This window comes from Giraffa tippelskirchi, chromosome 7 (genome assembly GCF_054371585.1).
Source record: "Giraffa tippelskirchi isolate mGirTip1 chromosome 7, T2T-mGirTip1v1.2.pri, whole genome shotgun sequence".
NCBI classification, from domain to species: Eukaryota; Metazoa; Chordata; class Mammalia; order Artiodactyla; family Giraffidae; genus Giraffa; species Giraffa tippelskirchi.
This window is the reverse complement of record NC_137281.1, coordinates 122,302,006-122,329,204: the sequence shown is the minus strand read 5'-3', so window position 1 is coordinate 122,329,204 and position 27,199 is coordinate 122,302,006. Positions and strand designations below refer to the sequence as shown.

The 27,199-nt window shown below is 40.8% G+C and overlaps 1 protein-coding gene and 1 long non-coding RNA gene across 23 annotated transcripts in view; one reads left to right on the top strand and one right to left on the bottom strand.

Moving 5' to 3' along the window:
• The window catches only part of GALK2 (galactokinase 2), a 154,062-nt gene that overhangs the window by 85,798 nt on the left and 41,065 nt on the right, over nucleotides 1–27,199 (top strand). For all 22 annotated transcript variants that reach the window (XR_014059124.1, XR_014059125.1, XM_081508412.1 and 19 more), the window contains one exon: nucleotides 7,280–7,490. Coding sequence is in view for 20 of the 22 variants with exons in the window: in XM_081508412.1 (XP_081364538.1) it covers nucleotides 7,280–7,490 (211 nt within the window). In the remaining 2 variants the exon portion in view is untranslated. The remainder of the gene's footprint in view (nucleotides 1–7,279; nucleotides 7,491–27,199) is intronic.
• LOC145513112 (uncharacterized) lies at nucleotides 3,847–21,703 on the bottom strand. The gene is made up of 4 exons (XR_014059130.1): nucleotides 21,540–21,703; nucleotides 20,788–20,958; nucleotides 8,964–9,071; nucleotides 3,847–4,756 (listed from the first exon to the last, which is right to left on the bottom strand). It is a non-coding gene; the product is annotated as an uncharacterized LOC145513112 (long non-coding RNA).

Below are 27,199 nucleotides of genomic sequence, written 5' to 3'. Positions count from 1 at the left end.
TAGAAGACACTTGCCAGTCAAGTCTTAAATCTACTTAGGAAGTATTTGCTGAATACCTGTAGTGAGAAATGTTTTAATATTAAACTCTTCTGATCAGTGCATATATGAGAAGTAGTGCTGTTACCCTTTCAGTGTCAAAGACTTCAGTGAACTTTGTTTTTCCCTTTTAGGGCAAGCCTCTTCTTTCAGAAGATGGAAGAAATTAGTGTCTTATTTGTTTAAGGGCTTATTCCTGTTGACTTTTTGAGATAGATGAGTAAGTGCTGCCTTCCTGAGGAGACCTCAAACATACACAACATTGTTTTCAGAGTTTTATCACGAAATTAGATATCGTCTATGAGATCCATAGGAGAGCCAAAACAAGTACAAGATATGTGAAGTGGGTTCATGTTGATATGATTCTTTTCCAAAGATAGAAGAAGAAAAAGAGAAATAAAATTGTGGTGCTGTCAGAATGGGATGTGGGGGGATGTCTTTTTGGAGTTAACAGAAAAAGGGCTTATCCTTCGTAAGCGGTAAGTGGTAGCTGAAAACCTTAATCCACAGCAGAATCTTTTGTTCTTGAGGCTGTCTTCTGAGTTTCACTGTATGTGCATTTTAGAGGCACTTTGGTCAGTGAAACTGACTTTCTGCCACACACTCCTCCCAACTGATGTAGATAAAACTCATTATTTTAAGTACTCTGAATTTTTCTCTTTTAAAATGTGGAGGAAAGAAAATTGAAGGGCTTTATCAAGATGCAGAATATTTTGTAAATCATGTTACTGCAAATCATGAGAATCTAAGATTATTATATGTACAAAAGAGGAATAAAGATAAAATTTATTGCTAATATAGAAAACTGCTAATATAAACTATGCAGATAGATCTTGATGTTAAGAAGATGCTCATGCCTAGCAAATGTAGACTGGAATTCGGCTAAGTGTGTTTTCCTTATAAAATGGTGCCATCTTTCCATTTTCAGCAACATATGAATGAGTATAATTTTTATTTGGAAATGGTCTCATTAAATCAGGAAATAAACTCTCACGTTAAAAAAGTAAAGAAGCTTTTCTTAATCTGAGTAAACTTTCTGCTTTCAGACAATAAAAATGAAGGGTCAGCTTTGAAAATGAGACTGATTAGGTAGAGCTCCACATGGCAAAACTGTAATAAGTAATACTTATTTTTCCCCTCCTATTTTCCCAAGATCCCTTTTTGAAAAATGAGTACCTTTTTGTGTCTCCATAGCACAGGAAAGGACACTAAACCAATAAAGATGGTTTTTGTTTTGCTTTAATGTTCAGTTTCTTCTGTTCTTATGTCTTCCTTCTCTCTTTCTGTTCCTTCCTGCTCTTCTTCTTCTAACAGCTTCCCAAAACTAATTAATGCAGATGCACTTACAGTTAGAGTCTTTAGAGGCATTTCAAGTGAAATTTAAAACATTTCAAGGCAAACACAATAGAGATTTATAATTATAACTTGCGTAAATGATTCTTTTAAGTGAAGCACATTTTTATGTTCTTAAATTAACAAGTAACTAACCAGAAATCTTTAATGAGCAAAAATTTTTTCATATTTTATACATATTCAGTAGCTTAAACTTTTCCAGAAATGCTTTATGTCTGTTAAAACAGAGTATCCCTTAATTATATTGAGGGACAAAATGTGTGATGCTGGAGAGAAGGGAAATTATGCTGTTGGCATTTTGCATACCCTGAGCTCCTTGTGGCAACATGTGAAGCAATGAAGAAAAATGTTTCATGTGGTCCTTTGACACTTCAAGGAAAATTTACAGTGTGACTTTTTTTTTTTTTTTTTTAACAGAGCCTGTCTTGTCAGTGGCCATCACTCATTCAGTAGTTTTTAGCTCCTGCCACTTAGTGGTCAATATGGAGCTTATTCTTTGTGTGGTGAGAAGTAAGTGGGTATAACATTCTCAGGGCTTCTGCAGTTTTTTTGGAATCTGAGTGGAGAAAAACCAAACACCAAGGAATGTAGCTAGTTTCACTCAGCCTGTTGATTTAGTCGAGCTCACTCTGCCGGGACGCTGGCATGGAGTATTCCCAGGACAGTGAGTCCTGGCTGCTGGGCAGGGCATGCACACACTGAAGATAGGGTCTATGTGTCTGGTGGAACCAGGTGTAGCAGGGCCTTCAGTACCATGCTGAGGATCACCCAGGCTTGGTCCTGGAAGCAGTGGGAGCTGCTAATATTAGCAACGTATTCTAGAAACATTAAGCTGGCTGCAGGAACTTTTACTTGGTTGAAGAGAAAGTAGGTCTAAAAGTGTCAATGGGGATGGGATCACAAGAGAGGGATGCCAAAGGCAAGAAGCTCTGACTGGACCTAGTGAAAGGTCAGGTATAAGGCTGTGATTGGGTTTCTGTCTTCCTTTTGGTATAAATGCTATTACTTTGAGGAAGTTTTTCTTGACCACCCTTCCCACTTCCATTAAGTGAAATGTCCTTTTGTATCCTCTTGTCACATCTTCTATTTTTCCACTATAGCAGTTTATCACATGGAAGAAGTTCTTCACTGTATAATTATTACTTGATGCCTGTCTCCTTGGGTTGACTGTGAGCTGCACGCAGTCATGAGCCGTGAGTACTTCATTCACAGGAGCAAACATTCATTGCATGCAGTTGTGTGCAAGTGAAGGCGAAGTGTTGAGTTGAAAAGGGCTGTAATTTTAAGCTGAAGTGATGGATGGAAAGCATAGTGCTGTGACTCATAGGTATGGGGAACATAGGAGGGAAGGTGATAGGAAAGTGGGAGGTGATGGCACTTGCCTGTGTTTTCTTACAAGTGGTTAGAAATTGGAGGTTGGCATGTTTCTCTTGGCTTGGGCAACAGCCTTCAGGTGTATTTTTTTTGAGATAATAGTTGAGACTAAGTACTGAGTTCAGTTTGTTGAACCCAGAAGGGAGTTTGGAGATAAGGTGGCAAGAGAAGATCAGAAGGTTGGGGGTTAAACTTGGGCGATATCTTTAGTAATAACAAAAGGAGAAAACTGAGTCATGGATGGAAATGTAAGGACCAGAGAGGTGAGAGGGAAGCCAGGAAAATTCAGTGCTACAGGGAATGTGAAGAAGGAAGGTAGTGAAGAATCCCAGAAGCCACCAGTTCATTAAGGAATAAGAGGACTGAGAAATCCCGTGGCTTTGGAAGTTCTTTTGGAGATAAGAAGGACCTCTGGGAAACCATCTTCAACAGTGAGAGTGGCCACTGAGGGCTCAGAAGTTGTGACTTGGGTCATTGGTTTTAGTTGTCAGACAGTAAAAGAGAAGGAGAAAGGAAGAGCAGTAGCTTTAGTTATAAGAATTTTATGAGTGGAAACACCTGTATATGTTTGAAGGCCTAGGAAATGGTGTCCTGTGGGGAAGGTATAACCAGAGAGGCATTATTTAATCTTTACTGTAGCTTATGAGGTAGCCATTATGTATCCCATTTTACAAATAGGGAATTCCAGTCAAAGTGAGTTGTGACTTGTTCTCAGTAAGTGCAGGAGTCCAGCCTTCTTTTTGCATTGTGCCCCTGAGGGGTTAGGCATGCATGAGCTCCAGAGCACCAGGCTTGAGCATGCCTTAGAAAAAAGATAGATTGTGCTAAGGGTGCAGTGAGGATTGTAGCAGAGTTATTATGCACAGTTTTACAGACTTCTTCAGACTTATTCTGTGGCCTGCAAACTAATATGGAGAACACAGAGAGTGGGAATGACTAACACTGAGGAAGGTCAACGTTGTGAATGTGTTCATGATGGTTATGAACTCAACATGGGCACGGAAGTCACTGGGGGATGGTTCCATGTAGCTGGAAGAGGGTGAGGGGAAGATAGCAAAAAAAAAAAGTATCCACAATAAAAAGTTATATATAATCCCATTTATATCAAACTATATGTGTATAGGTATGCATGAAGTATGCATAAAAATGTATCATAGGATATCAGATGGGAAATTGATGGTTATCTTATTGGGATGATTACAGATGATTTACTTCATCATTTTTTTTTTAATCCTCAAATTGTTATGTGTTTCTTCAAATTAAAAAATAAGCATGTGTGATTTATAGAACCCAAACCACCAACAACACAGCTGCTTTTGTTGTGTGGAAAACAACTTGTCAGAGAAGGGATTTGAAATTTTATCCTTTGCTGACCTAATGAGGAGAAAGACTTGGTACTTTCCCCATTGATTTGTTAATACTGCAAAATGCAATGAGAAAGTCAGAGAGGTGGGTTCTGACAGATAGGCTCCTGAGTTAGGGTCCATATGTTAGCACATTCCTACCATAACCTCTTACTGGAAGCCCCAGGGACCCTCTCGGACTGAGGATATTTTCCAGCTGGAGGAGAGTGCTGATTTTGCATGTGGGACAACCTGTAAGTCTGGGGAGCTAACGCCCTTGGAATCAGCCCTCAATGGTAGATGAGAGGGGATAAATACCTGAGCTTTCTTGTCTGAGTAGGACACATCTGAGGTGTATACATACAGGTCCCAGAGGGCCCAGCAGGCCCAGCCTCACAAACTCCCACATCATTGCACTTTGTATTGGCTTCTCTCCCTGTCTTGTTTTCTACTCCTCTGCCAAAACTTCTCTGTATCACCCTCTCCTCACAATTTCTTTTCTCAGGGCCTGCTTCCAAGAGAAATCAACCTAAGATAGGGTCTCAGCACTATTTATCTACCTCTTTGCATGACTGTGGACAAAATATTCATAGACTGCTTTCTTCGCCACAGAGCATCAGCCAGGCTCAGGAACCTCCCAGGAATGGAATCTGAAATAGTGAAAAGAAAATGGTAGATGCTGGCAAAGAACTGCTTTCTCTGATATCCCCAGCCTGCTGCTGAGTGAGGAACTTGTCACAAAATGACCCCTAGCCCTGCTTCACGAATGTGAAGTAGGGCCAGGCACCCAGGCTGTGAGTGGCAAATTCCCTCACGAAGTTCTGTATTTGGGCAACAGATCTTAGCCACCCACTTCCCTCATCTGCAAGTCATTTTACGTTTCCTGAGCCAAATTTCAAAGGGTTTAGGCGGCTTTCCTATTTGACTCTTACAATGTAGTGGACTACTACATTGGGTAGTAGGGCCTCACGGCTGTGCAGCTGTCACTGAGGGCATGTGGTAGAGTTAATCGAAATACACACTGAACTGGCTCTGTGGACCCTCCAGCTGAGAGCTAAGTGGGCCCAACAGCAAACTGGGATATTGCTAGAGTAGCTGCTAGTGTGTCTCTGTCTGTGGAACAAAGGCACACAGAGAGGCAGCCTTTGAAAACTTTGCAGACTTTCTCCCCACACAGTCCTGGGACAGTTTCCTGGGACCAAGTGCCTGAAGCAATGTGATTTGTTGAAGTGACGCCAGAATTTGGAACTTGGAGAGAGTGTGTACTGAAGGGTTCTTAGGAAGAGCCCATTCTCATCACTTAGGGACCGTTCTTTGATTTTTTTCCCCCACATTTCCTTCTTATTTTAGAAGGAACCCATCCAAGTGTCACTGCAATGTTTAATCACTTCAATGTTCACTTCTAACACAAATCTAAGTTTGTGTTTAGAAACCATTTCTAAAACTTGAGTGGTGATTTGAACTCATATGAGGAGTGTGACATAGATATCAAGCATAGCCCATTGGGAATGTGACCTTGGGGAAGCAAGAGGTGCAGGATGTGGGATAAATTTCCAACTCTATTCTTACTAGCTAGGTGACTTTGGGTATGTCACTCTCATCTCTTAAATAAGGTAATAATACCTTTCTCAGAGTTGTCAAAGGTGAAAAGAAGTAGAAATCACATTTAAATCATATGGCATCATGCAAGTGTGAAATTCTTAACTTCATTGCTTATCTCACTTGGATTTGAATCTGTGTTTTGAGAGAGCATAATTCTAGATCATCCACTTTAGCTCTATTTCTGTATAAAATAAATATGTTGTATGTTTTTCTTTTGCTTTATGTATGTCTGTAAGTTTTCTGAAATTATTTTTGGGATACATTGGGTATTCCAAAAATACCCCAGTTGGGACCACGAATGAATGAGTTTAATGAATGAATGGATCTGTCTGTGGAGGTGTAAGTCAGTATAGTACTGCTAATAAACATTAAGTGTGCTAAACAAACAAGGTTAGAAGAAAGGTCTTAGCTTGTGTCCTTGCTTTTAAAAATGGCGCCATGTTCTGTGAAATAATTGAATAGAAACATGTGATTCTGTTGTCCCCTTCTCCAGTTCTGCTTTAAAATCATTAACTCCTTTAAAATGTATGAGCCAGACTTTTAAAAAGAGGATTAATGAATATAAGAACTACTGTTATTAACATTCTTCAGAAGTGAGTGGCCCTAACCAAAGTATAATGGTCTTTTGGTAAATCTGCTTCCTGTAAAAATGTAAGAAAATCAAATCATCATCATAATAGAAGAGTAAATCAGATGCACATTTCCCTTCTCTTGCTTGTTCCTTTTTGCTGTTTGCATTGTCTGCACCTGTGGTCCTCACACCCTGGGAATGAATTTTATAGACCTCCAGGGTGAGAGATACCTTCGTTATTTTGATTGTCACCTGCTCTGAAGGGCTCAGTCTCCTCAGTTTGAGGAGAATGAGGGACACACATTCTGGAGTGTGGTTCCTGTGAGTGGACCTGGTTACAAAGGTTTGGATTATACTCACTCTCCCCAGCAGCTTGAGGGGGTGACTCAGGATGTAACTGGAAGCCAGACCCTTTTCTTGAGGCTGGAGAAACATACAGCTGTACTACCACCAACGACCTAATGAAGTGGTTTTTCATAAGGTCACCAATGAGGTTTTCATTTAAAATCTGGGACTTGACTCCAAATCCCAGATACTTAAATTCGTTAGCCATTTCAAAGAGGCATGTGGTAAACAGGAAGTGCTCTAATGAAATCGGGCATTCCGTTTCTACCTCAGGACTCAGGTCATGTGTGAGATTTGAGTAGTTTTCTGTAGACTTGATAGAGAGCAGCATTTGGGGGATTAACTGAATAGGTACCAACCAACAAAATTATTCAAAGAAATAGCCCTGAGGGAAAGTGGTGACAGGTAAAAAAAAATCAGTGGGGGATTATTATTATTATTATTTTTTAGGAAAAATACTTAACTAGCCTGTGAGTGTCACACAAGCATGTTTAATTTCAAACATCTGAACTCAGAGTTCATTTTCAAGCAGTGGTGGGAATTGTGAACAGGTTGAATGGAAAAATAAAGCTAAAAGTTGAATTTCACTCATTAAAATAGTATATATCAATTTCTGGGATGAAAACTGACCATATATCTTGGTTTGAATTTGCAGCTCCTGGCTAAGCACAAAAGCTTGCCATGGAAGGAAGTGCTGCGGCTGGAGGAGGTGCAGGCCAAACTGGGGATCAGTCTGGAAGAAATGCTTTTGATAACAGAGAATGCCCTTCACCCTGAACCCTACAGCCCTGAGGAGATCTGCAAATGTCTGGGAATTAGCCAGCAGGAACTCAAGACCCAAATTCTGAGTCCAAACACTCAAGATGGTGAGTCTGCTGGAGAAAATAGGGCATGTGTTGTTCCCTCACCCCCAGGTAGAAAGTTTCCAGTGCCTCATGGATTTTTACTTATTTTGAAGCATGCTTGAGGGAATTTGGAGAATGTATATATTTTGGTAAGCTTAATTATCTAGATTCTTGGCTTCATTAAATTCAAAATTCATTCTTACTGATCTGCTATATGCTGGATTTTCTTGTGAGGCAAAGGTGAGTAACACACACTCTTGCCCTCAAGAAGTTCCCAATTCACCATTATAATTCTCCTTCTTTGGCCTATACCAACCACAGAATTACAATAGTCAGGGAAAATTCACCGGAAGCATCATGTATTTTTTCAAATGTGAGCCCAACTCAGTTTAGGGATCAGAACCAAAGTGACGATCTAGTAATATATTAAATGTACATTTATAGTTTGTTTTGGTATTTTAAAGTTTTTGTAGGAAGCATCTTGTGGCACGTAGAAAAAGTTATGTTACTTTTTTCAGTGAATTTCAACAACAAATTATTTCTCACTAGAATTAAATCAGCGTCTGAATAACCATGAGAAACATATATAACCCTTGTCATGCTGTTAGTATACCCTGTTTCTAGTTTTGTGATTGCCTGTTTTGAAGATAATGGATATCAGGACATGTAATTCATAGTGTTATCCAGTAGAAAGCAAAGAAGAACTAAAGAGCCTCTTGATGAAAGTAAAAGAGGAGAGTGAAAAAGTTGGCTTAAAGCTCAACATTCAGAAAACTAAGAATGTGGCATCTCATCCCCTCACTTCATGGCAAATAGATGGGGAAACAATGGAAACAGTGAAAGACTTTATTTTTTGGGCTCCAAAATCACTGCAGATGGTGACTGTTGCCATGAGATTAAAAGACGCTTGCTCCGTGAAAGGAAAGCTATGACCAACCTAGAAAGCATATTAAAAAGCAGAAACATTACTTTGCTAACAAAGGTCCGTCTAGTCAAAGCTATGGTTTTCCCAGTATTTATGTATGGATGTGAGAATTGGACTACAAAGAAAGCTGAGCACTGAAGAATTGAGGCGTTTGAATTGTGGTGTTGGAGAAGATTCTTGAGAGTCCCTTGGACTGCAAGGAGATCCAACCAGTCCATCCTAAAGGAAATCAGTGCTGAATATTCATTGGAAGGACTGATGCTGAAGCTGAAATTCCATACTTTGGCCACCTGATGTGAAGAGCTGACTCATTTGAAAAGACGCTGATGCTGGGAAAGATTGAAAGTGGGAGGAAAAGGGACAACAGACGATGAGATGGTTGGATGGCATCACTGACTCAATGGACATGAGTTTGAGTAAGCTCTGGGAGTTGGTGATGGACAGGGAGGCCTGGCATGCTGCAGTCCATGGGGTTGCAAAGAGTCAGACACAAGTGAGTGACGGAACTGAACAGATCCAGTGAATCTGGTCCTGCTGCTTGCCACTTACAAAATCAATTACATACTCACAAATGTCGGTAGAAAGGTGGCCTTAATCAGAATGCTGGCAATCCTGGGAGATGGTGGACTCAGCATCCCCTGAAAACCACCTCTGAAGATTCTCTTTGGCCTTGAAAGCTTTTAAAGGGAAACAAAAGCAATCCCGGTTAATCACTGAGATAGGGGTCAGAGTCATTGCTATTCCCTACTGTATGCAGGCTTGTCGACACCTTATGATCTCTCTCTAGATGTGATCTTGTTCACACAATTTGTTCATGAGGTTACTGAAAGGGAAACTAGGGAAGAGATCTGGTCATCTGTTAATTAGTCTTCATTTCTACTTCTTTGATTGACAAAGAATTGACAAATTAGGCAGGATTTTGTGTGATTAAAAGATTTGTAAGATGTCCTTGGATTGGAGATGAGTAGAGCATGGGGTGCCTGGTTTAAAAGTTAGTTACAATATAGCTTTCCTAAAGTGACAAGAGCAGGGGGTTCCTGCCGAGGGCAGTCTTCTGTAAAGGAAAGGAAAGGAAAGTCGCTCAGTCGTGTCCGACTCTTTGCGACCCCGTGGACTGTAGCCTGCCAGGCTCCTCCGTCCATGGGATTCTCCAGGCAAGAACACTGGAGTGGTTTGCCATTTTCTTCTCCAGGGGATCTTCCCGACCCAGGGATTGAACCCAGGTCTCCCACATTGGAGGCAGACGCTTTAACCTCTGAGCCACCAGGGAAGTCCCTTCTGTAAAGAGCTGCTTGCAAATCCCTGCTTAGCAGAACATCATTCCATTTCTATGGTATTAGGGTTGAAGGTCTTCTGTAACTTTTTCATGCTGACACAGGATGCCTTATTCTACAGAGTGGACAATGTCACCATGGGCCTGTAGCATCTCTTTGCTGACAATTTTAATTGTCTACTAACATACATAGGCAGAGAGAGCTACAGTTATTTTGATGCTCACAAAGATATAGATTATTATGAACAATAATGGTAATCCCATTCTCTTGAGGCCAGTTCTTGGAACTGTGCTAGTCATAGATTCAGTACTGCTCAAGTTGGAGCAGTTTATGTCATGGCTACAATTTGGTCATCATGCAGTTAGCTTTTTCCTCTACTGCTACTGCTGCTAAGTCACCTCAGTCGTGTCCGACTCTGTTCGACCCCATAGATGGCAGCCCACCAGGCTCCGCCGTCCCTGGGATTCTCCAGGCAAGAACACTGGAGTGGGTTGCTGTTGCCTTCTCCAATGCATGAAAGTGAAAAGTGAAAGTGAAGTCGCTCAGTCGTGTCCGACTCTTAGCGACCCCATGGACTGCAGCCTACCAGGCTCCTCCATCCATGGGATTTTCCAGGCAAGAGTACTGGAGTGGGGTGCCATTGCCTTCTCCTTTTTCCTCTAGTGGGAGTTATAGATAGTACCTACAGAATGACTCAGGAAAGTGCATCAGACACTGAGTCTGTGATTCTATTGCCCTAATCATTAACCACTTGTTTTTGTACTAAGGAGCAGGGGGAAGAGGGTACTGTAGGGTTCTGCTCAGTTCCAATAGAATGTTAAAATATTGTGAAATCTAAAGCGATACTGGTTCAGCAAATCAAATGGTTCCTTTTTTAAAAGTAATTTTTAATTGGACTATATAGTTGATTTACAATGTTGTTAGTTTCTCCTATACAGCAAAGTGTATCAACCAGGTGTATACATATATCCACTCTCTTCTAGACTCCATTCCCATATAGTATATTGCAGAGCACTGAGAGTTCCCTGTGCTATACCCTAAGTTTTTATTAGTTATCTTTTATATACAGTAGTATGTATATGTTGATTGAAATGGCTCTTTTGTATGGTGCGGTTTTTGTCACTGAGGTGAAGTGAAAAAAAATTCACAAATCAGTAAGCATCTCTTTTTTCTTATCCTTCCCTTTTTCGTACTCATTTTTGTGATTATTATACTTCTTACATAAAAGGATCTAGGTTAGAGCAGTGCTCATGACTGCTGTGGAACCACATTCTGAAACACCAGGAAGTCTTCACTGCCTAGGTTGACACATGTGGCTCACTTAAGCATGGAGGCTTTTTATGTTTGCCTACTGTTTTTATACTATTAACATAAAAAACCTGAGATGGAAGCTAGGCAAAGGTTGGAGCTAGAGCCTTGGAGTGGCTTCTCAGAAGTAAAGGTTGTCTATTTGTGAGACATCAATGGTGGGAGCTGGGACATCTAGCTAAGATTCAGTAGTCTCTTCATGAGGTTAAGCTGGGGATGAGAGCTTAATGGAAAGATCAGGGCCCCATTTCCACCCCATTCACTTCAGTTCTACAACTGGATTTTGAGTGCCTGCAGTGGATTTGCCTGCCAAAGGCAGGCAATTGCTACAGTTGCCAGCAGCTATAGGATAAGATAAGGAAATCTTTTGAGGGCAGGGAAAAGGTTTTGGTTCCCAACACTGTTAGATCCAATTTAATTTGATGAATATTTGTTGAATTTCTAGATGAACAAACTGGCCTATAGACTTCATCAGACTTGCCACCTTTTTTTTAAAAAAATAAAATCTTGCTGGAATAAAGCCATCTATATGGGCTATGGCTGCTTTTGCACTGCAATGACAGATTTAAGTAGTTGTGACAGAGTCTAAATGGCCCACAAAACCTAAAATATTTACTCTCTGGCTCTTGGCAGATAAAGTTGGCTGACACCACTCCAGAAAGGCAGTAGACCAAAGGGTAGCCATAAGGCCTGGATTAAGATCTCAGACTTCTGTTTTGTTTTTTTTTTTTTCCCCAGACTTCTTTATTTACTAGATTTGGGACCTGATTTGAAAGTTTTTAATCTTTCTGTTATCTTGGTTTTTCCACAAAATAGGCATAATAGAAAGAGGTACTTAAAGAAGTAATTGGTGTAATGTGCTATTACTATTGGTGTAATGCTTGGTAATGGAGGTACTCATAAACAACAGCTACTTCTGCTATTTCGCTTCCCTCTCCTACTTCCCCACTCTAGGCCCTGAGGCTGAGCATTGGGAATACAGAAATAAACACAACAGGGTTTGATACTTAGAGAGTTTACAAAATAGTGGCGGAAACAAATAAAGAAAAAACTGATCCAGCAGGAAGAAATGAGTGCAGTAGGGAGGTGTTCTTGGGTCTAGGGAGACCAGAAAAGAAAGAAGTCAGAGCTGGCTTTATGAAGGAGACAGCAACCAGACAAAAGTTAGAGAATAAATAGAAATTTCCTAGGTAAACAGGCAGAAAAATTTCTAGGCAGAGAGGAGTAAGAGAGGAATCCAGAGAACTACAGACAATTAAATGTTTTCTGAAAATAATAGTGAGTGATATATATCAGGTTGATTTGGTAGATAGGCCATCATCAACACTTTGTTAAATACTGTGTGCAGGTGTTTTATGGATAATGGGGAAATTCATACAATGTTTATTGAATGAAGACATTGGGTAGGTCATTGGAGAGGGAGTGCTTCCAGGGGAACAGTCTTTATTCTTTGACTTAAGACATCATCCAGTTTCTTATATTTAGCAAATATATTTGTTAACTTCACTGGGCTGGGTATTATGCTGGATGCTGGAATACAGAGATAAGTAGGTCATGGTCTCCACTACAATAAACTGTGGAAAATTCTGAAAGAGATGAGAATACCAGACCACCTGACCTGGCTCTTGAGAAACCTGTATGCAGGTCAGGAAGCAACAGTTAGAACTGGACATGGAACAACAGACTGGTTCCAAATAGGAAAAGGAGTACGTCAAGGCTGTATATTGTCACCCTGCTTATTTAACTTATATGCAGAGTACATCATGAGAAATGCTGGGCTGCAGGAAGCACAAGCTGGAATCAAGATTGCAGGGAGAAATATCAATAATCTCAGATATGCAGATGACACCACCCTTATGGCAGAAAGTGAAGAAGAACTAAAGAGCCTCTTGATGAAAGTGAAAGAGGAGAGTGAAAAAGTTGGCTTAAAGCTCAACATTCAGAAAACTAAGATCATGGCATCTGGTCCCATCACTTCATGGGAAATAGATGGGGAAACAGTGGAAACAGTGTCAGACTTTATTTTTTTGGGCTCAAAAATCACTGCAGATGGTGATTGCAGCAATGAAATTAAAAGACGCCTACTCCTTGGAAGTAAGTTTATGACCAACCTAGATAGCATTTTTAAAAGCAGAGACATTACTTTGCCAACAAAGGTCCGTCTAGTCAAGGCTATGGTTTTTCCAGTGGTCACGTATGGATGTGAGAGTTGGACGGTGAAGAAAGCTGAGCACCGAAGAATTGATTCTTTTGAACTGTGGTGTTGGAGAAGACTCTTGAGAGTCCCTTGGACTGCAAGAAGATCCAACCAGTCTATCCTAAAGGAGATCAGTCCTGGGTGTTCATTGGAAGGACTGATGTTGAAGCTGAAACTCCAATACTTTGGCCACCTCATGCGAAGAGTTGACTCATTGGAAAAGACCCTGATGCTGGGAAGGATTGGGGGCAGGAGGAGAAGGGGACGACAGAGGATGAGATGGTTGGATGGCATCACCGACTCAATGGACATGGGTTTGGGTAAACTCTGGGAGTTGGTGATGGACAGGGAGGCCTGGCGTACTGTGATTCATGGGGTTGCAAAGAGTCGGACACGACTGAGTGACTGAACTGAACTAAACTGATTGAGTGCAAATGAAACCTATGTTGAACGAATGAATCTATTTTGTATTCTATCATCCTCAACTGGAGAAGGAAATGGCAACCCACTCCAACCCACTCCAGTGTTCTAGCCTGGAAAATCCCATGGACTGGGAAAGCCTGGCAGGCTACATACAGTCCATAGGGTTGCAAAGAGTCAGACACAACTGAGCAACTTACACTATCATCCTCAAAGGATTCCCCCTTTTGCTTTCATAATAAGTTAAAAAAAACAAAAAACAAAACAAACAGAAAAACAACGATGAGCATAAATCAGCCTGTGGGATTCTAGTCTCCTAGATTAATTTTACTTGATTTACTCTCTGAATCCAGCCATTTGGCCTCAGCCAAATTTCCTCCTGAATTCTCTTGGCATGCAGTTTTAACTTTAGCAATCAAAATCCGTTTATATCTTTGTCCTGTTCCTTCGGAGTCTGTGTTTGATTGGTCTAATTCCTTAGGTAAATGCTTCTATTACCCTTTTAGAAAATGTGATTCTTGTTGAATGTGGCACTGTCTTTAGACTGTATGAGTGGAGGCATAGATGACATGTGTCCTCAGCAGGGGACTCAGGAGGGTGCCACCACCCTGTTATTCCAGGTGTCTACACTTTAACATGCTTAGTTTTGACTTGGACAGATTTTCCTGTCATGGAAATCCATGATTCTCTGTTCTATTTCTGCCAGAATTCCTTTGTTCTTTTACCTGGATAACCTGGATATGAATGTGAGTTGGGAGATGATAACCTTGAGGTGAGAGTACAAGGAGAGATGTTTACAGTCAAACTGTGACTTGCAGCCTCTGCTAAACCAGCCAGAGTTCCAAAAGCCCATGTTCTTTTCTTTTCCCAAATTTCTAATAATTAGATTTAGAAATGCTCAGAGACCATTAAAATTAAACACCCTCACACACACACAAAGCAAAATTCTCAAATCCTTTAGACATTGTTTAAATGGCTATAATCCATCACCAGGAACTGGTCAGAAAAAATTTAAGGATTATTCTTTAGGAAAAAATTTAGGATTATTTGTCAAGTGGCCCAGTGATAAAGAATCCGCCTGCCAAGGCAGGAATGCAGGAGATGTGTGTTCAATCCCTGGGTTGGTAAGATCCCCTAGGGGAAGAAATGGCTACCCACTCCACTATTCTTGCCTGGAGAATCCCATGGACAGAGGAGCCTAACAGGCTACAGTCCATAAGGTCACAAAGAGTCAGACATGACTGAGCATGCGACATGCATGCCTGCCCACAGATTGGAGCTATGTAAAAATGTGGCATAAGATCTGGGTTTCTAGAAGCTCAGGGTCCAGGCTGATTTGGGAAGGGTGTTTTCTCAGATGTGACCCCAGAGGAAAAGTTGAAGCTGTGGAGAGAGTCAGGAGAGAGGCGCATGTGTATCTAGCATGGGAGATAAGTCAAGGACACACATTGGAGGATAAACAGGGGAGTCCATGAAGGACTAAATAGAAACTGAGGTAGAAAATGTGTCAGGTGATTTGGGCACTAGTTTGACAAAGGAGGGATGTATTAGGATCATTCCTTTTGGGAATGCTCAGCCTATGTTGGGAAGATCCCCTCGATAGGGGAAAGGCTACCCACTCTCTGGCCTGGAAAATTCCATGGAATGTATAGTCCATGGGATCACAAAGAGTCGGACACGACTGAGCGACTTTCACTTCACTTCACTTTAGCCTGTGTTCCAGGTGGGGTGGCCCTGTGCTTAGAAGCACCCTGCTGGGTGGACACTAATGTCCTTGCTTTGATTACCAACTTTGCCTGTGACTATGTGCTGACAAAGTGCTGTCCAGTTGCTGACTAATGTTTGGATCCTGTGATCCTTGTGAAGTCACCAGCAATAGTCATGACTTTTGAGCAAATATAAGGCACTGACATAGAATGTTGTTTAGGAAGAAATCTGCAGTAAGAAAATAAACAAGCAAAAAACTTTATTGTTTATACAGTACCCTTAACTGTATCATTTGGTTTGAATTTCACAATAATCCTAGGGCACATGGTTATCCTCATTTCACAGATGAGGAAACTGAGGTCATAGAGTAACATGTAGTTACAAAACTAGAGAGCTGGTAAGTGCTGGAGCCAGATCCCAAGTCCTAATCTTTTGAGTTAATCCAATACTCTTGCTGCCTTTACTTTTTAACATTAGTGTCTTAAGAAACTGACTTTAGCAATCCTGTACCAATAAGGGAGGTAATATCAAGTTTTGATTTTTCTTGCCTATGATTTTCTCTTGCAACTAAAAAGAAGTGATGAAAGTTGGTTACCTTGTGGTTACAGAGTCTCCTTTTGGCTATTTCCCATTCTGGTGCTCTTGCCTTAGAAGATGTAAAGCCATGTGGCATCCAGTAGCTTGCTTAATTTAAGAAGCAAACTCAACTTGGCCAGAATGTGCATGAGCTTTTGTGTTACAGAAAAGCCATGAGAAGTGCTGTGGAATTTTCTTGTTTGATAAAAAGGTAGTCCTCATGGATTATCTTATCTACGTCAAAGAAGAGTAGTTCGTTTTTTTATCTAATGGACAAATATAAAGGTACTTCACAATATAAAAGGAGTCAGTAATTTCAATTTCCAATTGTGTTCTCAATATCAAGGAAATTGACTTAAAAATAGCTCATAAGATATCAGGTACTACATTCTATGATTTTAACCCATAAAATTGTTCTTATAAGAATTTTGAAGAAAAGTTTTTTTATAAAGAGCCTAGAAGAAACTCCAAAGGGCCTTTCTAGAATTTACAGATATTGGTTGAGCAGAAATCTTTAAAATCTGTATGATGAACTTCTAACAAGGCCAAATAAAGATGAGTCCTTTAGTTTTGTCTTTTGTTTTCATTTTAACAAGGTAATAGATCCTTCTGAAATAATATAAAAGAATAATCAAGTAACTATTTTTTGGTATGGACAAAAAATATGCTTTAGTTGTTCTGGAATACAAGTATGGAGAAAATTTGCTTTCCCTTTTTCCCTTTTTCCTTTCCTCTCTGCCTAGCCCCTCTGTTTTGCTTCTCAGCTCCTGTTGACTTCTACCTGTCTGGCCACAGAGGGCAGGATCATGCAAGGAGTAAAGCTTCTTCAATTTCTAGGAAGAAATGGGCTGAACTGTTAACCCAGATCAGTTGGCTTGATGCTTCCTTCCTCAGTTCTCCTCTTCCTCTTTTGCATGTGTGCATCATATACCCCCATCCATCGGTTCACCTTGCCTCTTCAGATACTTAGGGAACTGACAATGCAGTGCAGACCTAATCTATTAAGTATGATTTTAAAGACGTTGCATCTCAAAACTCTCAACTTCTGTAGGGACAGCTCAGTGCCAGAGTGTAGGAATCACATACACAACTGTGATGTGTGCTGTGTACCGGTCAGAGCCTAGCCACTGAGGGGTAGGTCACGGCTCAGAATCACTCTCTTATCCTACAAAGCTAATAATAATGGGGGCCTTGATTTTGGCTCCTGAGGCCATCCTGGAGCCACTAAGATCAGAGAATTCTGGAATTTTCATTCACTTGTGTGAGAGTTTTAAAAGAGCTGAAATGAAACAAATTCTGCTGGTACATTTTGAGGAGAAGTTGACCCCTGCAGTAGTCTTACATACTTGATGACTTACAGTCATCTTGGACTGAAGTAGGCCCAGAATGAACCTATGAGCTTGACCACCTCTTCACACTATGTACCTTCAGACCCTTGAGTTCCCCACGTTTCTTAAATTAATGTGATTTGGGCAGGGCCAGGGGTAGAAGATGTGGGAGAGAGTTAGACAAATAAGACTAAACCTTTTCTTCTCTCAAACACTCTGATCCTCTTTTTCACAGAACATTTTCCTCTCTTTAGGAAGGTCATCCTTGTATATTGAGCTTTCAGCTTCAGGAATATCATGCATGTTTCAGGAAAGGAGGAAGGGGGGGCATCTCTTCTGATAACAGCAGCCCCAAAGACTCTGGTGACCTGTGGCTATGATGGCAAGCTGGAAACTGCTCTTCTAGCCTCACACGAAATTCATATACAATAGTTACCATGATGGCATTCCCCAGAAATAAATCCTAAAAGAGTCATAGCTAAATGTGAGTCATGAGGCACCATTCTTTCATAGCATTTGTATCCTTGAAAAAAGGTCCTTGTTTTGTGCATTTCTATATTCCTGTTCAGTTCAGTTCAGTCGCTCAGTCGTGTCTGACTCTTTGCGACCCCATGGACTTCAGTATGCCAGGCTTCCCTGTCCATCACCAACTCCTGGAGCTTACGCAAACTCATGTCCATTGAGTTGGTGATGCCATCCAACCATCTCGTCCTCTATCGTCCCCTTCTCCTCCTGCCTTCAGTCTTTCCCAGCATCAGGGTCTTTTCAAATGAGTCAGCTCTTCACATCAGGTGGCCAAAGTATTGGAGTTTCAGCTTCACCATCAGTTCTTCCAATGACTATTCAGGACTTATTTCCTTTAGGATGGACTGGTTGGATATTCTTGCAGTCCAGGCGACTCTCAAGAGTCTTCTCCAAAACCACAGTTCAAAAGCATCAATTCTTTGGTGCTCAGCTTTCTTTATAGTCTAACTCTCGCATCCATACATGACTACTGGAAAAACCAAAGCTTTGACTGCTGCTGCTGCTAAGTCGCTTCAGTCGTGTCCGACTCTGTGCTACCCCATAGACGGCAGCTCACCAGGCTCCCCCGTCCCTGGGATTCTCCAGGCAAGAACACTGGAGTGGGTTGCCATTTCCTTCTCCAATGCATGAAAGTGAAAAGTGAAAGTGAAGTCGCTCAGTCGTGTCCTACTCTTCGAGACCCCATGGACTGCAGCCCACCAAGCTCCTCCATCCATGGGGTTTTCCAGGCAAGAATACTGGAGTGGGGTGCCATTTGTTGGCAAAGTAATGTCTCTGCTTTTTATGCTGTCTAGGTTGGTCATAACTTTCCTTCCAAGGAGTAAGCGTCTTTTAATTTCATGGCTGCAGCCACCACCTGCAGTAATTTTGGAGCCCAGAAAGACAAAGTCAGCCACTGTTGCCACTGTTTCCCCATCTATTTGCCATGAAGTGATGGGACCGGATGCCATGATCTTAGTTTTCTGAATGTTGAGTTTTAAGCCAACTTTTTCAGTCTCCTCTTTCACTTTCGTCAAGAGGCTCTTTAGTTCTTCTTCACTTTCTGCCATAAGGATAGTGTCATCTGCATACCTGAGGTTATTGATATTTCTCCCGGCAATCTTGATTCCAGCTTGTGCTGGAATTCCTGTGGTACCTAGTAAGTGCTTGCTAAATGAATAAATGTGTTAAACTAATTTTCTTCTGGTCATATGGAGAAGTAATGAGTAGGAGGCCAATTAGAAAATGTACTCAAGGTCTAGCTAGAGAGTGGTTATTTTGTGCCTTTAAGAAAATTTGTTCACGTGCCTTAATAATATCATTCATAACAACTAACTGAACACTTAGCTATGTGACAAGCACTATTCTGAATACTTTTAAAACATTTGCTGTACGTGTTTGTTAATATGGTCCTCATGTTCAGAGTACCTACATGAAATAGTTCTTTTCAAGGTTGTAAACTGTGCCATAAACACATTCGGAAAATGAAAGTGTTAGTCGCTCAGCCATGTCAGACTCTTGGCAACCCCATGGGCTGTAGTCTGCCAGGCTCCTCTGTCCATGGGATTCTCTAGGCAGGAATACTGGAGTGGGTTGCTATTTCCTTCTTCAGGGGATCTTCCTCACCCAGGGATCGAACCCGGGTCTCCTGCTTTGCAGGTGGATTCTTTACTGTCTGAGCCACCAGGGAAGCCCTTAAAAACATGTAGACACACATTTAAATACTGATGTACTTCCACCTCCTCCTCCTCACTCTCTCAAACTCCCCTCATCTGTTCACAGTGTTGAAGAATGATAGTCAAACTCCCAAAGTCAGATAGTTCTGACGGAATAAAGAATTTTTTGGTAGGTATTGTTTTTGTTTGCTTGAAATTCTGTTTAAAAGAGAAAAGCAAATGAGTTTGGCCATTACAGTGATAATTAGGTTTGTGTTCTGTTAATTCATCCGTTAATTAATACTGACGAATATTCCTTTTTCATTCTGTAAACAAGGAATGTTGCTAAGATTTTCCAGCCAACACAACAGTCTATCTTGCATCCCAGTGCTTTTGACAGTGGTCTCTTAATTTACACATGGACTTTTCTTTAAAACATCTCAAATCTCTTTAAGTGAAAGAAAATAGCACAGGTTATTTAGATTTAGGGCTCTCCTGGTGACACAGATGGTAAAGAATCCACCTGTAATGCAGGAGTCCCGGGTTCAATCACTGGGTTGGGAAGATCCCCCTGGAGAAGGAAATGGCAACCCACTCCATTATTCTTGCCTGGAAAATCCCATGGACAGAGGGGCCTGGCAGGCTACAGGCTATAGGGTCACAAAGAGTTGCACATGACTGAGGTGACTTAGCACGCATGCATATAGATTTAATTTAGAGGAACATAAAGAATAAAGACTGGCTTTAGATGGTTTTGATGCTAGGAACATCCCATAAGGTAAGTTCCAATATTTTGCTACTTTACAGATAAAGTAAACAAGACACAGAATAATTAAGTAACTTGCCCAAGATCATGCAGCTCAAAGTAACAGAACTGGGATTCAAACCTACGCACTCTGAGTCCAGAGACCTCCCTCTATGGTCTTAACCGTTATGTGACATGAGTCTGTCAGTCAGGGTTCTGTCAGAGAAAGAGATTTGTTACAGGGATTTGACAACATGCAATTTATAATCTGTTGAAGAAACAGTGTTCGCATCTGGTGCTGAAGCCTGAAGTCAGTAGGAAAGACAGGCAGGAAGTGACAATGGATGTAAAGTGGGGGAGAGTGAGGGCAAGCTGGAGCTCGGGAAGACTCACTACTCCAGGCCTCCAGTTCTGATGATCCTGGCGGAAGCCAAACATGTACCTAGTCCAATACCTAGTCCAGGAGTAGGAGAAGTTGAAGGAGTGGCCAGTGGAACCTGGAGGTGCTGTTCCGTGCCACAGAGTAAACCAGCAGCTGAGGGACACTGGGTGCGAGTGGCCGTGGCACTTGGTGCCCTTGCATAGATCTTTGCAGCATAAAAAAATATGCTCCCATCATTCCTAATATATTTTTTAGTTTGCTTATTTCCCCTGTATGTACCTGGTCTCCTGACCTTACCAGTCAACTTGTTCATCCCGGTGGTCTCCTTGGCCTTGGCATGGCTTTTTCCCCAGGGGTGCTCAGGTCTCTACCAGCTTCCTTGGCCCTGACCGTGTAGTTCCTGGCCACCTTGTCAGCCCCGACTGCCTCTCTGACTCTGGCCTTGCTGGTCCTACCATTCATGGCTGCCTCAAGGGAAGGGAAGAAAAAGAAAGGAAAAGGACAGTGACTATACATATATATATTCATTTATTTCTTAAGTCTAAGAGATACATTACTTGTTACTACTCAGTATTCCCTTCACTTGAATTTTTCATGGGTGTATCTCTACTTTCTGAGAGATGAAGTGATTTTTAAAATTGTCTTATTTTGTATTGGGCTATAGCTAATTAACAATGTTGTGATAGTTTCAGGTGAACAGTGCAGGGACTCAACCATGCATATACATGTATCCATCCTCCCCTCAAAATCCAATCCCCCCCCCCAAATAAAACCCAATCTCATTCAGGCTGCCACATAACACTGAACAGAGTTCCCTATGCTGTACACTAGGTCCTTGTTGGTTACCCATTTAAAATAAAGCAGGGTGTACATATCTATCCCAAACTCCCTAACTATCCCTTCTCTCCATCATTTCCCCCAGCAACCATAAGCTTGTTCTCTAAGTCTGTGAGTCTGTTTCTGTTTTGTAAGTAAGTTCATTTGTATCATTTCTTTTTAGATTTCACATATAAGGGATGTCATATGATATTTATCCTTTTCTGACTTACTTCACTCAGTATGACACTCTCTAGGTCCATCCATGTTGCTGCAAATGGCATAATTTCATTCTTTTTAAATTACTGAGTAATACTCCACTGTGGGTCAGGAAGATCCCCTGGAGAAGGAAATTACACCTCACTCCAGTATTCTTGCCTGGAGAATTTCGTGAACAGAGTAGCCTGGCAACAAGCTGCAGTCCATGGGATCACAAAGAGTCAGTGTGACTGAGCACAATATTCCATTGTATATATCCATTATACAATGGAATTATATTTTTCCAGTCCTCTGTCAATGGACATTTAAGTTGCTTCCATGTCTTGGCTATATTGAAAATATCTTTTTTGATCCATCTCCCAGAATAATGGAAATAAAAACAAAAACAAATGCAACTGCTAAGTCGCTTCAGTCGTGTCCGACTCTGTGCGACCCCATAGACGGCAGCCCACAAGGCTCCTCCGTCCATGGGATTTTCCAGGCTAGAGTACTGGAGTGGCAAAAACAAATGGGACCTACTTAATAAACTCAAAAGCTAATGCACCGCAAAGGAAACAATAAACAAAACAAAAACACAACCCATAGATTGAGAGAAAATATCTGAAATGATGTGACCAATAAGGGATTAGTCTCCAAAATTTACAAATAGCTCGTGATGTTTAACAGCATCAAAACAAACAACCCACTCAAAAAATGCTGGGCAGAAGACCTAAACAGGCATTTCTCCAAAGAAGACATACAGATGGCCAATAAGCACCTGAAAAAAATATTCAACATCACTAATTATTAGAGAAATGCAAATCAAAACTACAATAAGATATCACCTCACACCAGTCAGAATGGATATAAAAAAAAATCCACAAACAAATGCTGGAAGAGAGTGTGGAGATAAGGGAACCTTCCTACGCTGTTGGTGGGAATGTAAATTGGTACAACCACTATGGAGAACATAACAAACTAAAAACTGAGCTACCATATGACCCTGTAATCCCACTCCTGGGAATATATCTGGAGAAAAACGTCCAAAAGGATACATGCTCTCCAATGTTCATCGCAGCACTGTTTACAGTAGCTAAGATGAAATTATTAAAGGATCAGTTGTGAGTTTATTAGATGCTCTGCTTTGAGTAGAATGAGGCTTCTGTAGATATGAGGACGGCTGACATCTCATTGTATACCCTGGTGCTTCTCTGCTGGTTTGTTAGGAAACCACCTTCTGTAATCCTTGTCTACCTAAGAGGCCAATCTTGTCATTTCTATGTTCCTTCCTTTTTTTGCTATCTTTTCTTTCATTTTCATATTTTTAGGTTTCCATATAATTAAATATTTTCCTTGTATACAGAGTTGCTTTTTTTATAGTTAATTCTGGTTATTTTGTTCAAAGTGTTTATTCTCCTGTACTGCTGTGTTCAAAGTGATTTTTCTTCGGTAACAACCAATTCCGACATCTCAGGGGCTTGACCCAACAAAAGTTCATTTCTTGCCCACTCTGCCTCTCCATCACAAGTCAGCAGATGGTCTGTTCATCTGAGACATTCAGGGACCTGGGCTCATCAAGGGCTCCATCTCAACATGTTTGCCCATAATCACTGTGGTCTGAGAAAGGGACTGTGGCTGATTGCTCACTGACTTTTTTTTTTTTATTTTATAAATTTATTTATTTTAGTTGGGGGCTAATTACTTTATAATATTGTAATAGTTTTTGCCATACATTGACATGAATCAGCCATGGGTTTACATGTGTTCCCCTTCCTGGACCCCCCACCCACCTCCCTCCCCATCCCACCCCTCTGGGTCATCCCATTGCCCCGGCCCTGAGCCTTTGTCTCATGCATCGAACATGGAATGGTGTTCTGTTTCACATATGATAATAAACATGTTTCAATGCTATTCTCCCAGAACGTCCCACCCTCACCTTCTCCCTCAGAGTCCATAAAATTGTTCTATGCATCTGTGTCTCTTATTCTGTCTTGCATATAGGGTTATCGTTACCATCTTTCAAATTTCATATATATGCATTAGTATACTGTATTGTTTTTCTTTCTGGCTTACTTCACTCTGTATAATGGGCTCCAGTTTCATCCATCTCAGTAGAACTGATTCAAATGTATTTTTTTTTAATGGCTGAGTAATATTCCATTGTGTATATGTACCACAGCTTCCTTATCCATTCGTCTGCTGATGGACATCTAGGTTGCTTCCAAGACCTGGCTATTGTAAACAGTGCTGCGATGAACACTGGGGTACACGTGTCTCTTTCAATTCTGGTTTCCTCGGTGTGTATGCCCAGCAGTGGGATTGCTGGGTCATATGGCAGTTCTATTCCCAGTTTTTTAAGGAATCTCCACACTGTTCTCCATAGGCTCACTGACTTTTAACAGCTGCCAGAGTGACATCTTCACTCCTATTCTCTTTCATTGGCTCAAGCAGGTCAAGTGGATCTGATGAATTTCAGAGTGGGTGGCAAGTGCAGTCTGTCTCAACGTGTACAAGGAAAACTGGAAAATTTAGAAATAGCTCTAACTAACGAAAACCACACTGACCTGTGCTGTGTAGCTAGGAATCTCAGCCCATTTAAATCTTGCTGATACCAATGAAACCAGCTTACTTTCTCATGTTAAAATATGAAGCTGACATTTCTTTCCAGACAATTGGGATGATGAATATTGTTTTTGACCAGATTCCAAATTATCTTCACTTTAGGGTTAGACATACTATGACAGCTTTTTAAGATACACATTTCTCTCACACTGGCATTTTATCTGCAATTTGTCTGGTGAAAGCCTTCTTAGTCCTTGTAGCTTATCATTTTTTCCCCATCTTGTGGCATTCAATCTCTTTTCAGGAAACTATCATTCTAGAATCTTAGGACATGGTCCAGGAAAACCTCTTCGCTGTTTGATATTAATAGGTTCACTTCCTATGCCTTTGTTATTTTCAAAGTACCTAGCTTCAGGTGGAAAAAAGTTTCCTAGCAAAAACTTCTGAATTAGAAACTGTGTACCTCTTCCTACTTACATATGTTTGTTTCCAATTTGTTTCCATGTGAGTCAGCAGAGGTGAGTTACTATCCATGTATCTAATTGTTTTTGCAGGTTACTGCCAAATATTAATAGTAATGACAAAAATTATTATTTATTGTATCTGTATAGACATTCACAGTTTTTAAAATTGAAGTATGGTTGCTGTAAAATACTATGTTATAGGTGTATAATATAGTAATTCACAATTTTTAAAGGTTATACTCCATTTATAGCTATTATAAAATATTTGCTATATTCCTAGTGTTGTACAGTATATCCTTAATAGCTTGTTTTATACCTAATAGTTTGTACCTCTTACTCCCCTACCCATCTATTGCCCCTCCTGCTCCCTCCTGGTAAATGTTAGTTTGTTCTCTGTATCTGTGAGTCTGCTGCTTTTTTTGTTAAATCCACAAGTTTGTTGTATTTTTTAGATTCTACATATAAATGATATCATACAGTATTTGTCTTTCTCTCTAAGTCCATCTGTGTTGCTGCAACAGCAAAATTTCATTCTTTATGACTGAGTAGTATTCTATTGTGTATAGGTTTATGTGTGTATATGATATATATATCATATATATGTATCATATATGTGTTTGTATATATATCATATCTTCTTTATTCATTTATATGTTGATGGACACTTGGGTTACTTCCATATTTGGACAATTAAAAATAATACTGCTATGAATATTGGCATGCATGTATCTTTCTGAATTAGTGCTGCTATGAGTATTGGGGTGTATGTATCTTTGTGAATTTTTTTTTTGTTTTTTTGGATATCTACCCAGATGTGGAATTGCTGGATCATATGGTAGTGTACACACTGCTTGTTTATGGAGAAGGACATAAACACAAACACAGAGAAACCAGAAACAAACTCATGCCTGTGAGCATTCACTTCTCACCCTGGTCCCCAGAGGGCTGCATAAACACATTTGCAATCATGGGCTTCTGTGAAATAGCATCCTTATTTATCTTTTCAGGATGCTCATGCTCAGTCATGTCTGACTCTTTGCGACCCTTTGGACTGTAGTCCACTGGGCTCCTCTGTCCATGGGATTTTTCAGACAAGAATACTAGAATGGGTTGCCATTTCCTACTCCAGGGGATCCTTCCTGACCCAGGATCAAACCCAAGTCTCCCATTGCAGGTGGATTTTTCACCCACTGAGCCATTGGGGACTCGCCCTCTTTTCAGTCTATCACCAATTATACTGCAAACACCTTGAGAATAGGGGCATCTCATTAGATGTTTGTGAAATTGAAACATTTCTACCTTCCCTAGTACTACACTTTGGAAAGTCTAGGTGCAGTGTAGGCATATTGTCTTCAGTACTTACCATGAGGCTATTAGGACAAGCTCCCCACTCCCAGTTCGCCTCACATCCAGTGGCCAGGTCACCTTCTTGGTCTGCTGCAGAGCATACTGTTCAGAAGCAAACTCTGGGAAACATCCTATATAATCTAGTTGGGATTAGATTTTTTTTATGTGGCACATAACATAGCTTCTCACTTGCTTAAACTGTTGTTGTATTTTGGTAAACTACTACTTTTGATCATACTGACAAATAAGTGAGTAATGTAAGAGAACAGAAGCAAATTTTTATTCCTTTATTCAACTGGTACTCAATTGAGAGCAACTATTCAAGCATTGTGCTAGAGACTATGCATTAGCAATCTGTAAGGCCAGAATAGTTCTTGCACTCATTTATTTATCATTTTGTGGGAAGACAACAATAAAATAATGATTAAAGTGTTCTGATGGAAATATACTACTTATTCTCAGATAACCACTGATTTCTCCTCTGCCTCTCCTTCATCTTTGTCTCTTACGTGTTTGTTCTCGATTTAATTCAGTTCATGGGAGAAAGCAAAGACAAGAAGAACTCATTCCCTTTTAGGTTAAAATACCAGCACTGGCCAGCTCTAGGCAAGTGTGACCATTGTTTTCCATAGTCCTTCATTCAGCTCTGACCAAGATTCCTACCCAACTCCCTGAGCTCTTTTTCAACTGACTTGAGATTGTCTGCTCCTTTAATGTTTTCTAAAAACAAAGTGTTAGGGCAGTTCTAGGAAGTTAATGGGAGAAGGAAATGGCACCCTACTCCAGTACTCTTGCCTGGAAAATCCCATGGACGGAGGAGCCTGGTAGGCTACAGTCCATGGGGTCGCTAAGAGTCGGACATGACTGAGTGACTTCACTTTCACTTTTCCCTTGCATGCACTGGAGAAGGAAATGGCAACCCACTCCAGTGTTCTTGCCTGGAGAATCTTAGGGACGGCGGAGCCTGGTGAGCTGCCGTCTATGGGGTTGCACAGAGTCGGACACGACTGAAGCAACTTAGTAGCAGCAGCAGCAAGAAGTTAATGGGAAACTAGTTTCCTCAAGAAAGAGAGGCAAACATAAAAATGCAGCTCATCCAGCCAGCAGTCCCAGCTTCTTCCTCTGCTGCTGGGATGGGAGCTGATATTTATTGAGAACCTGCTCTATTCAAGACAGGCTGTTAGGCTGAGCTACAAAGATAAAGATAGCACAGTCTCTGCCCTCCAAAAGTAGTGTGTGATCATTGTAATTAGAAGGGAATACACGGTATTCAGTGTCTGGAATGTTTGGGGAAAGCTTCATGGAAGAGAGGGCTTGAGATC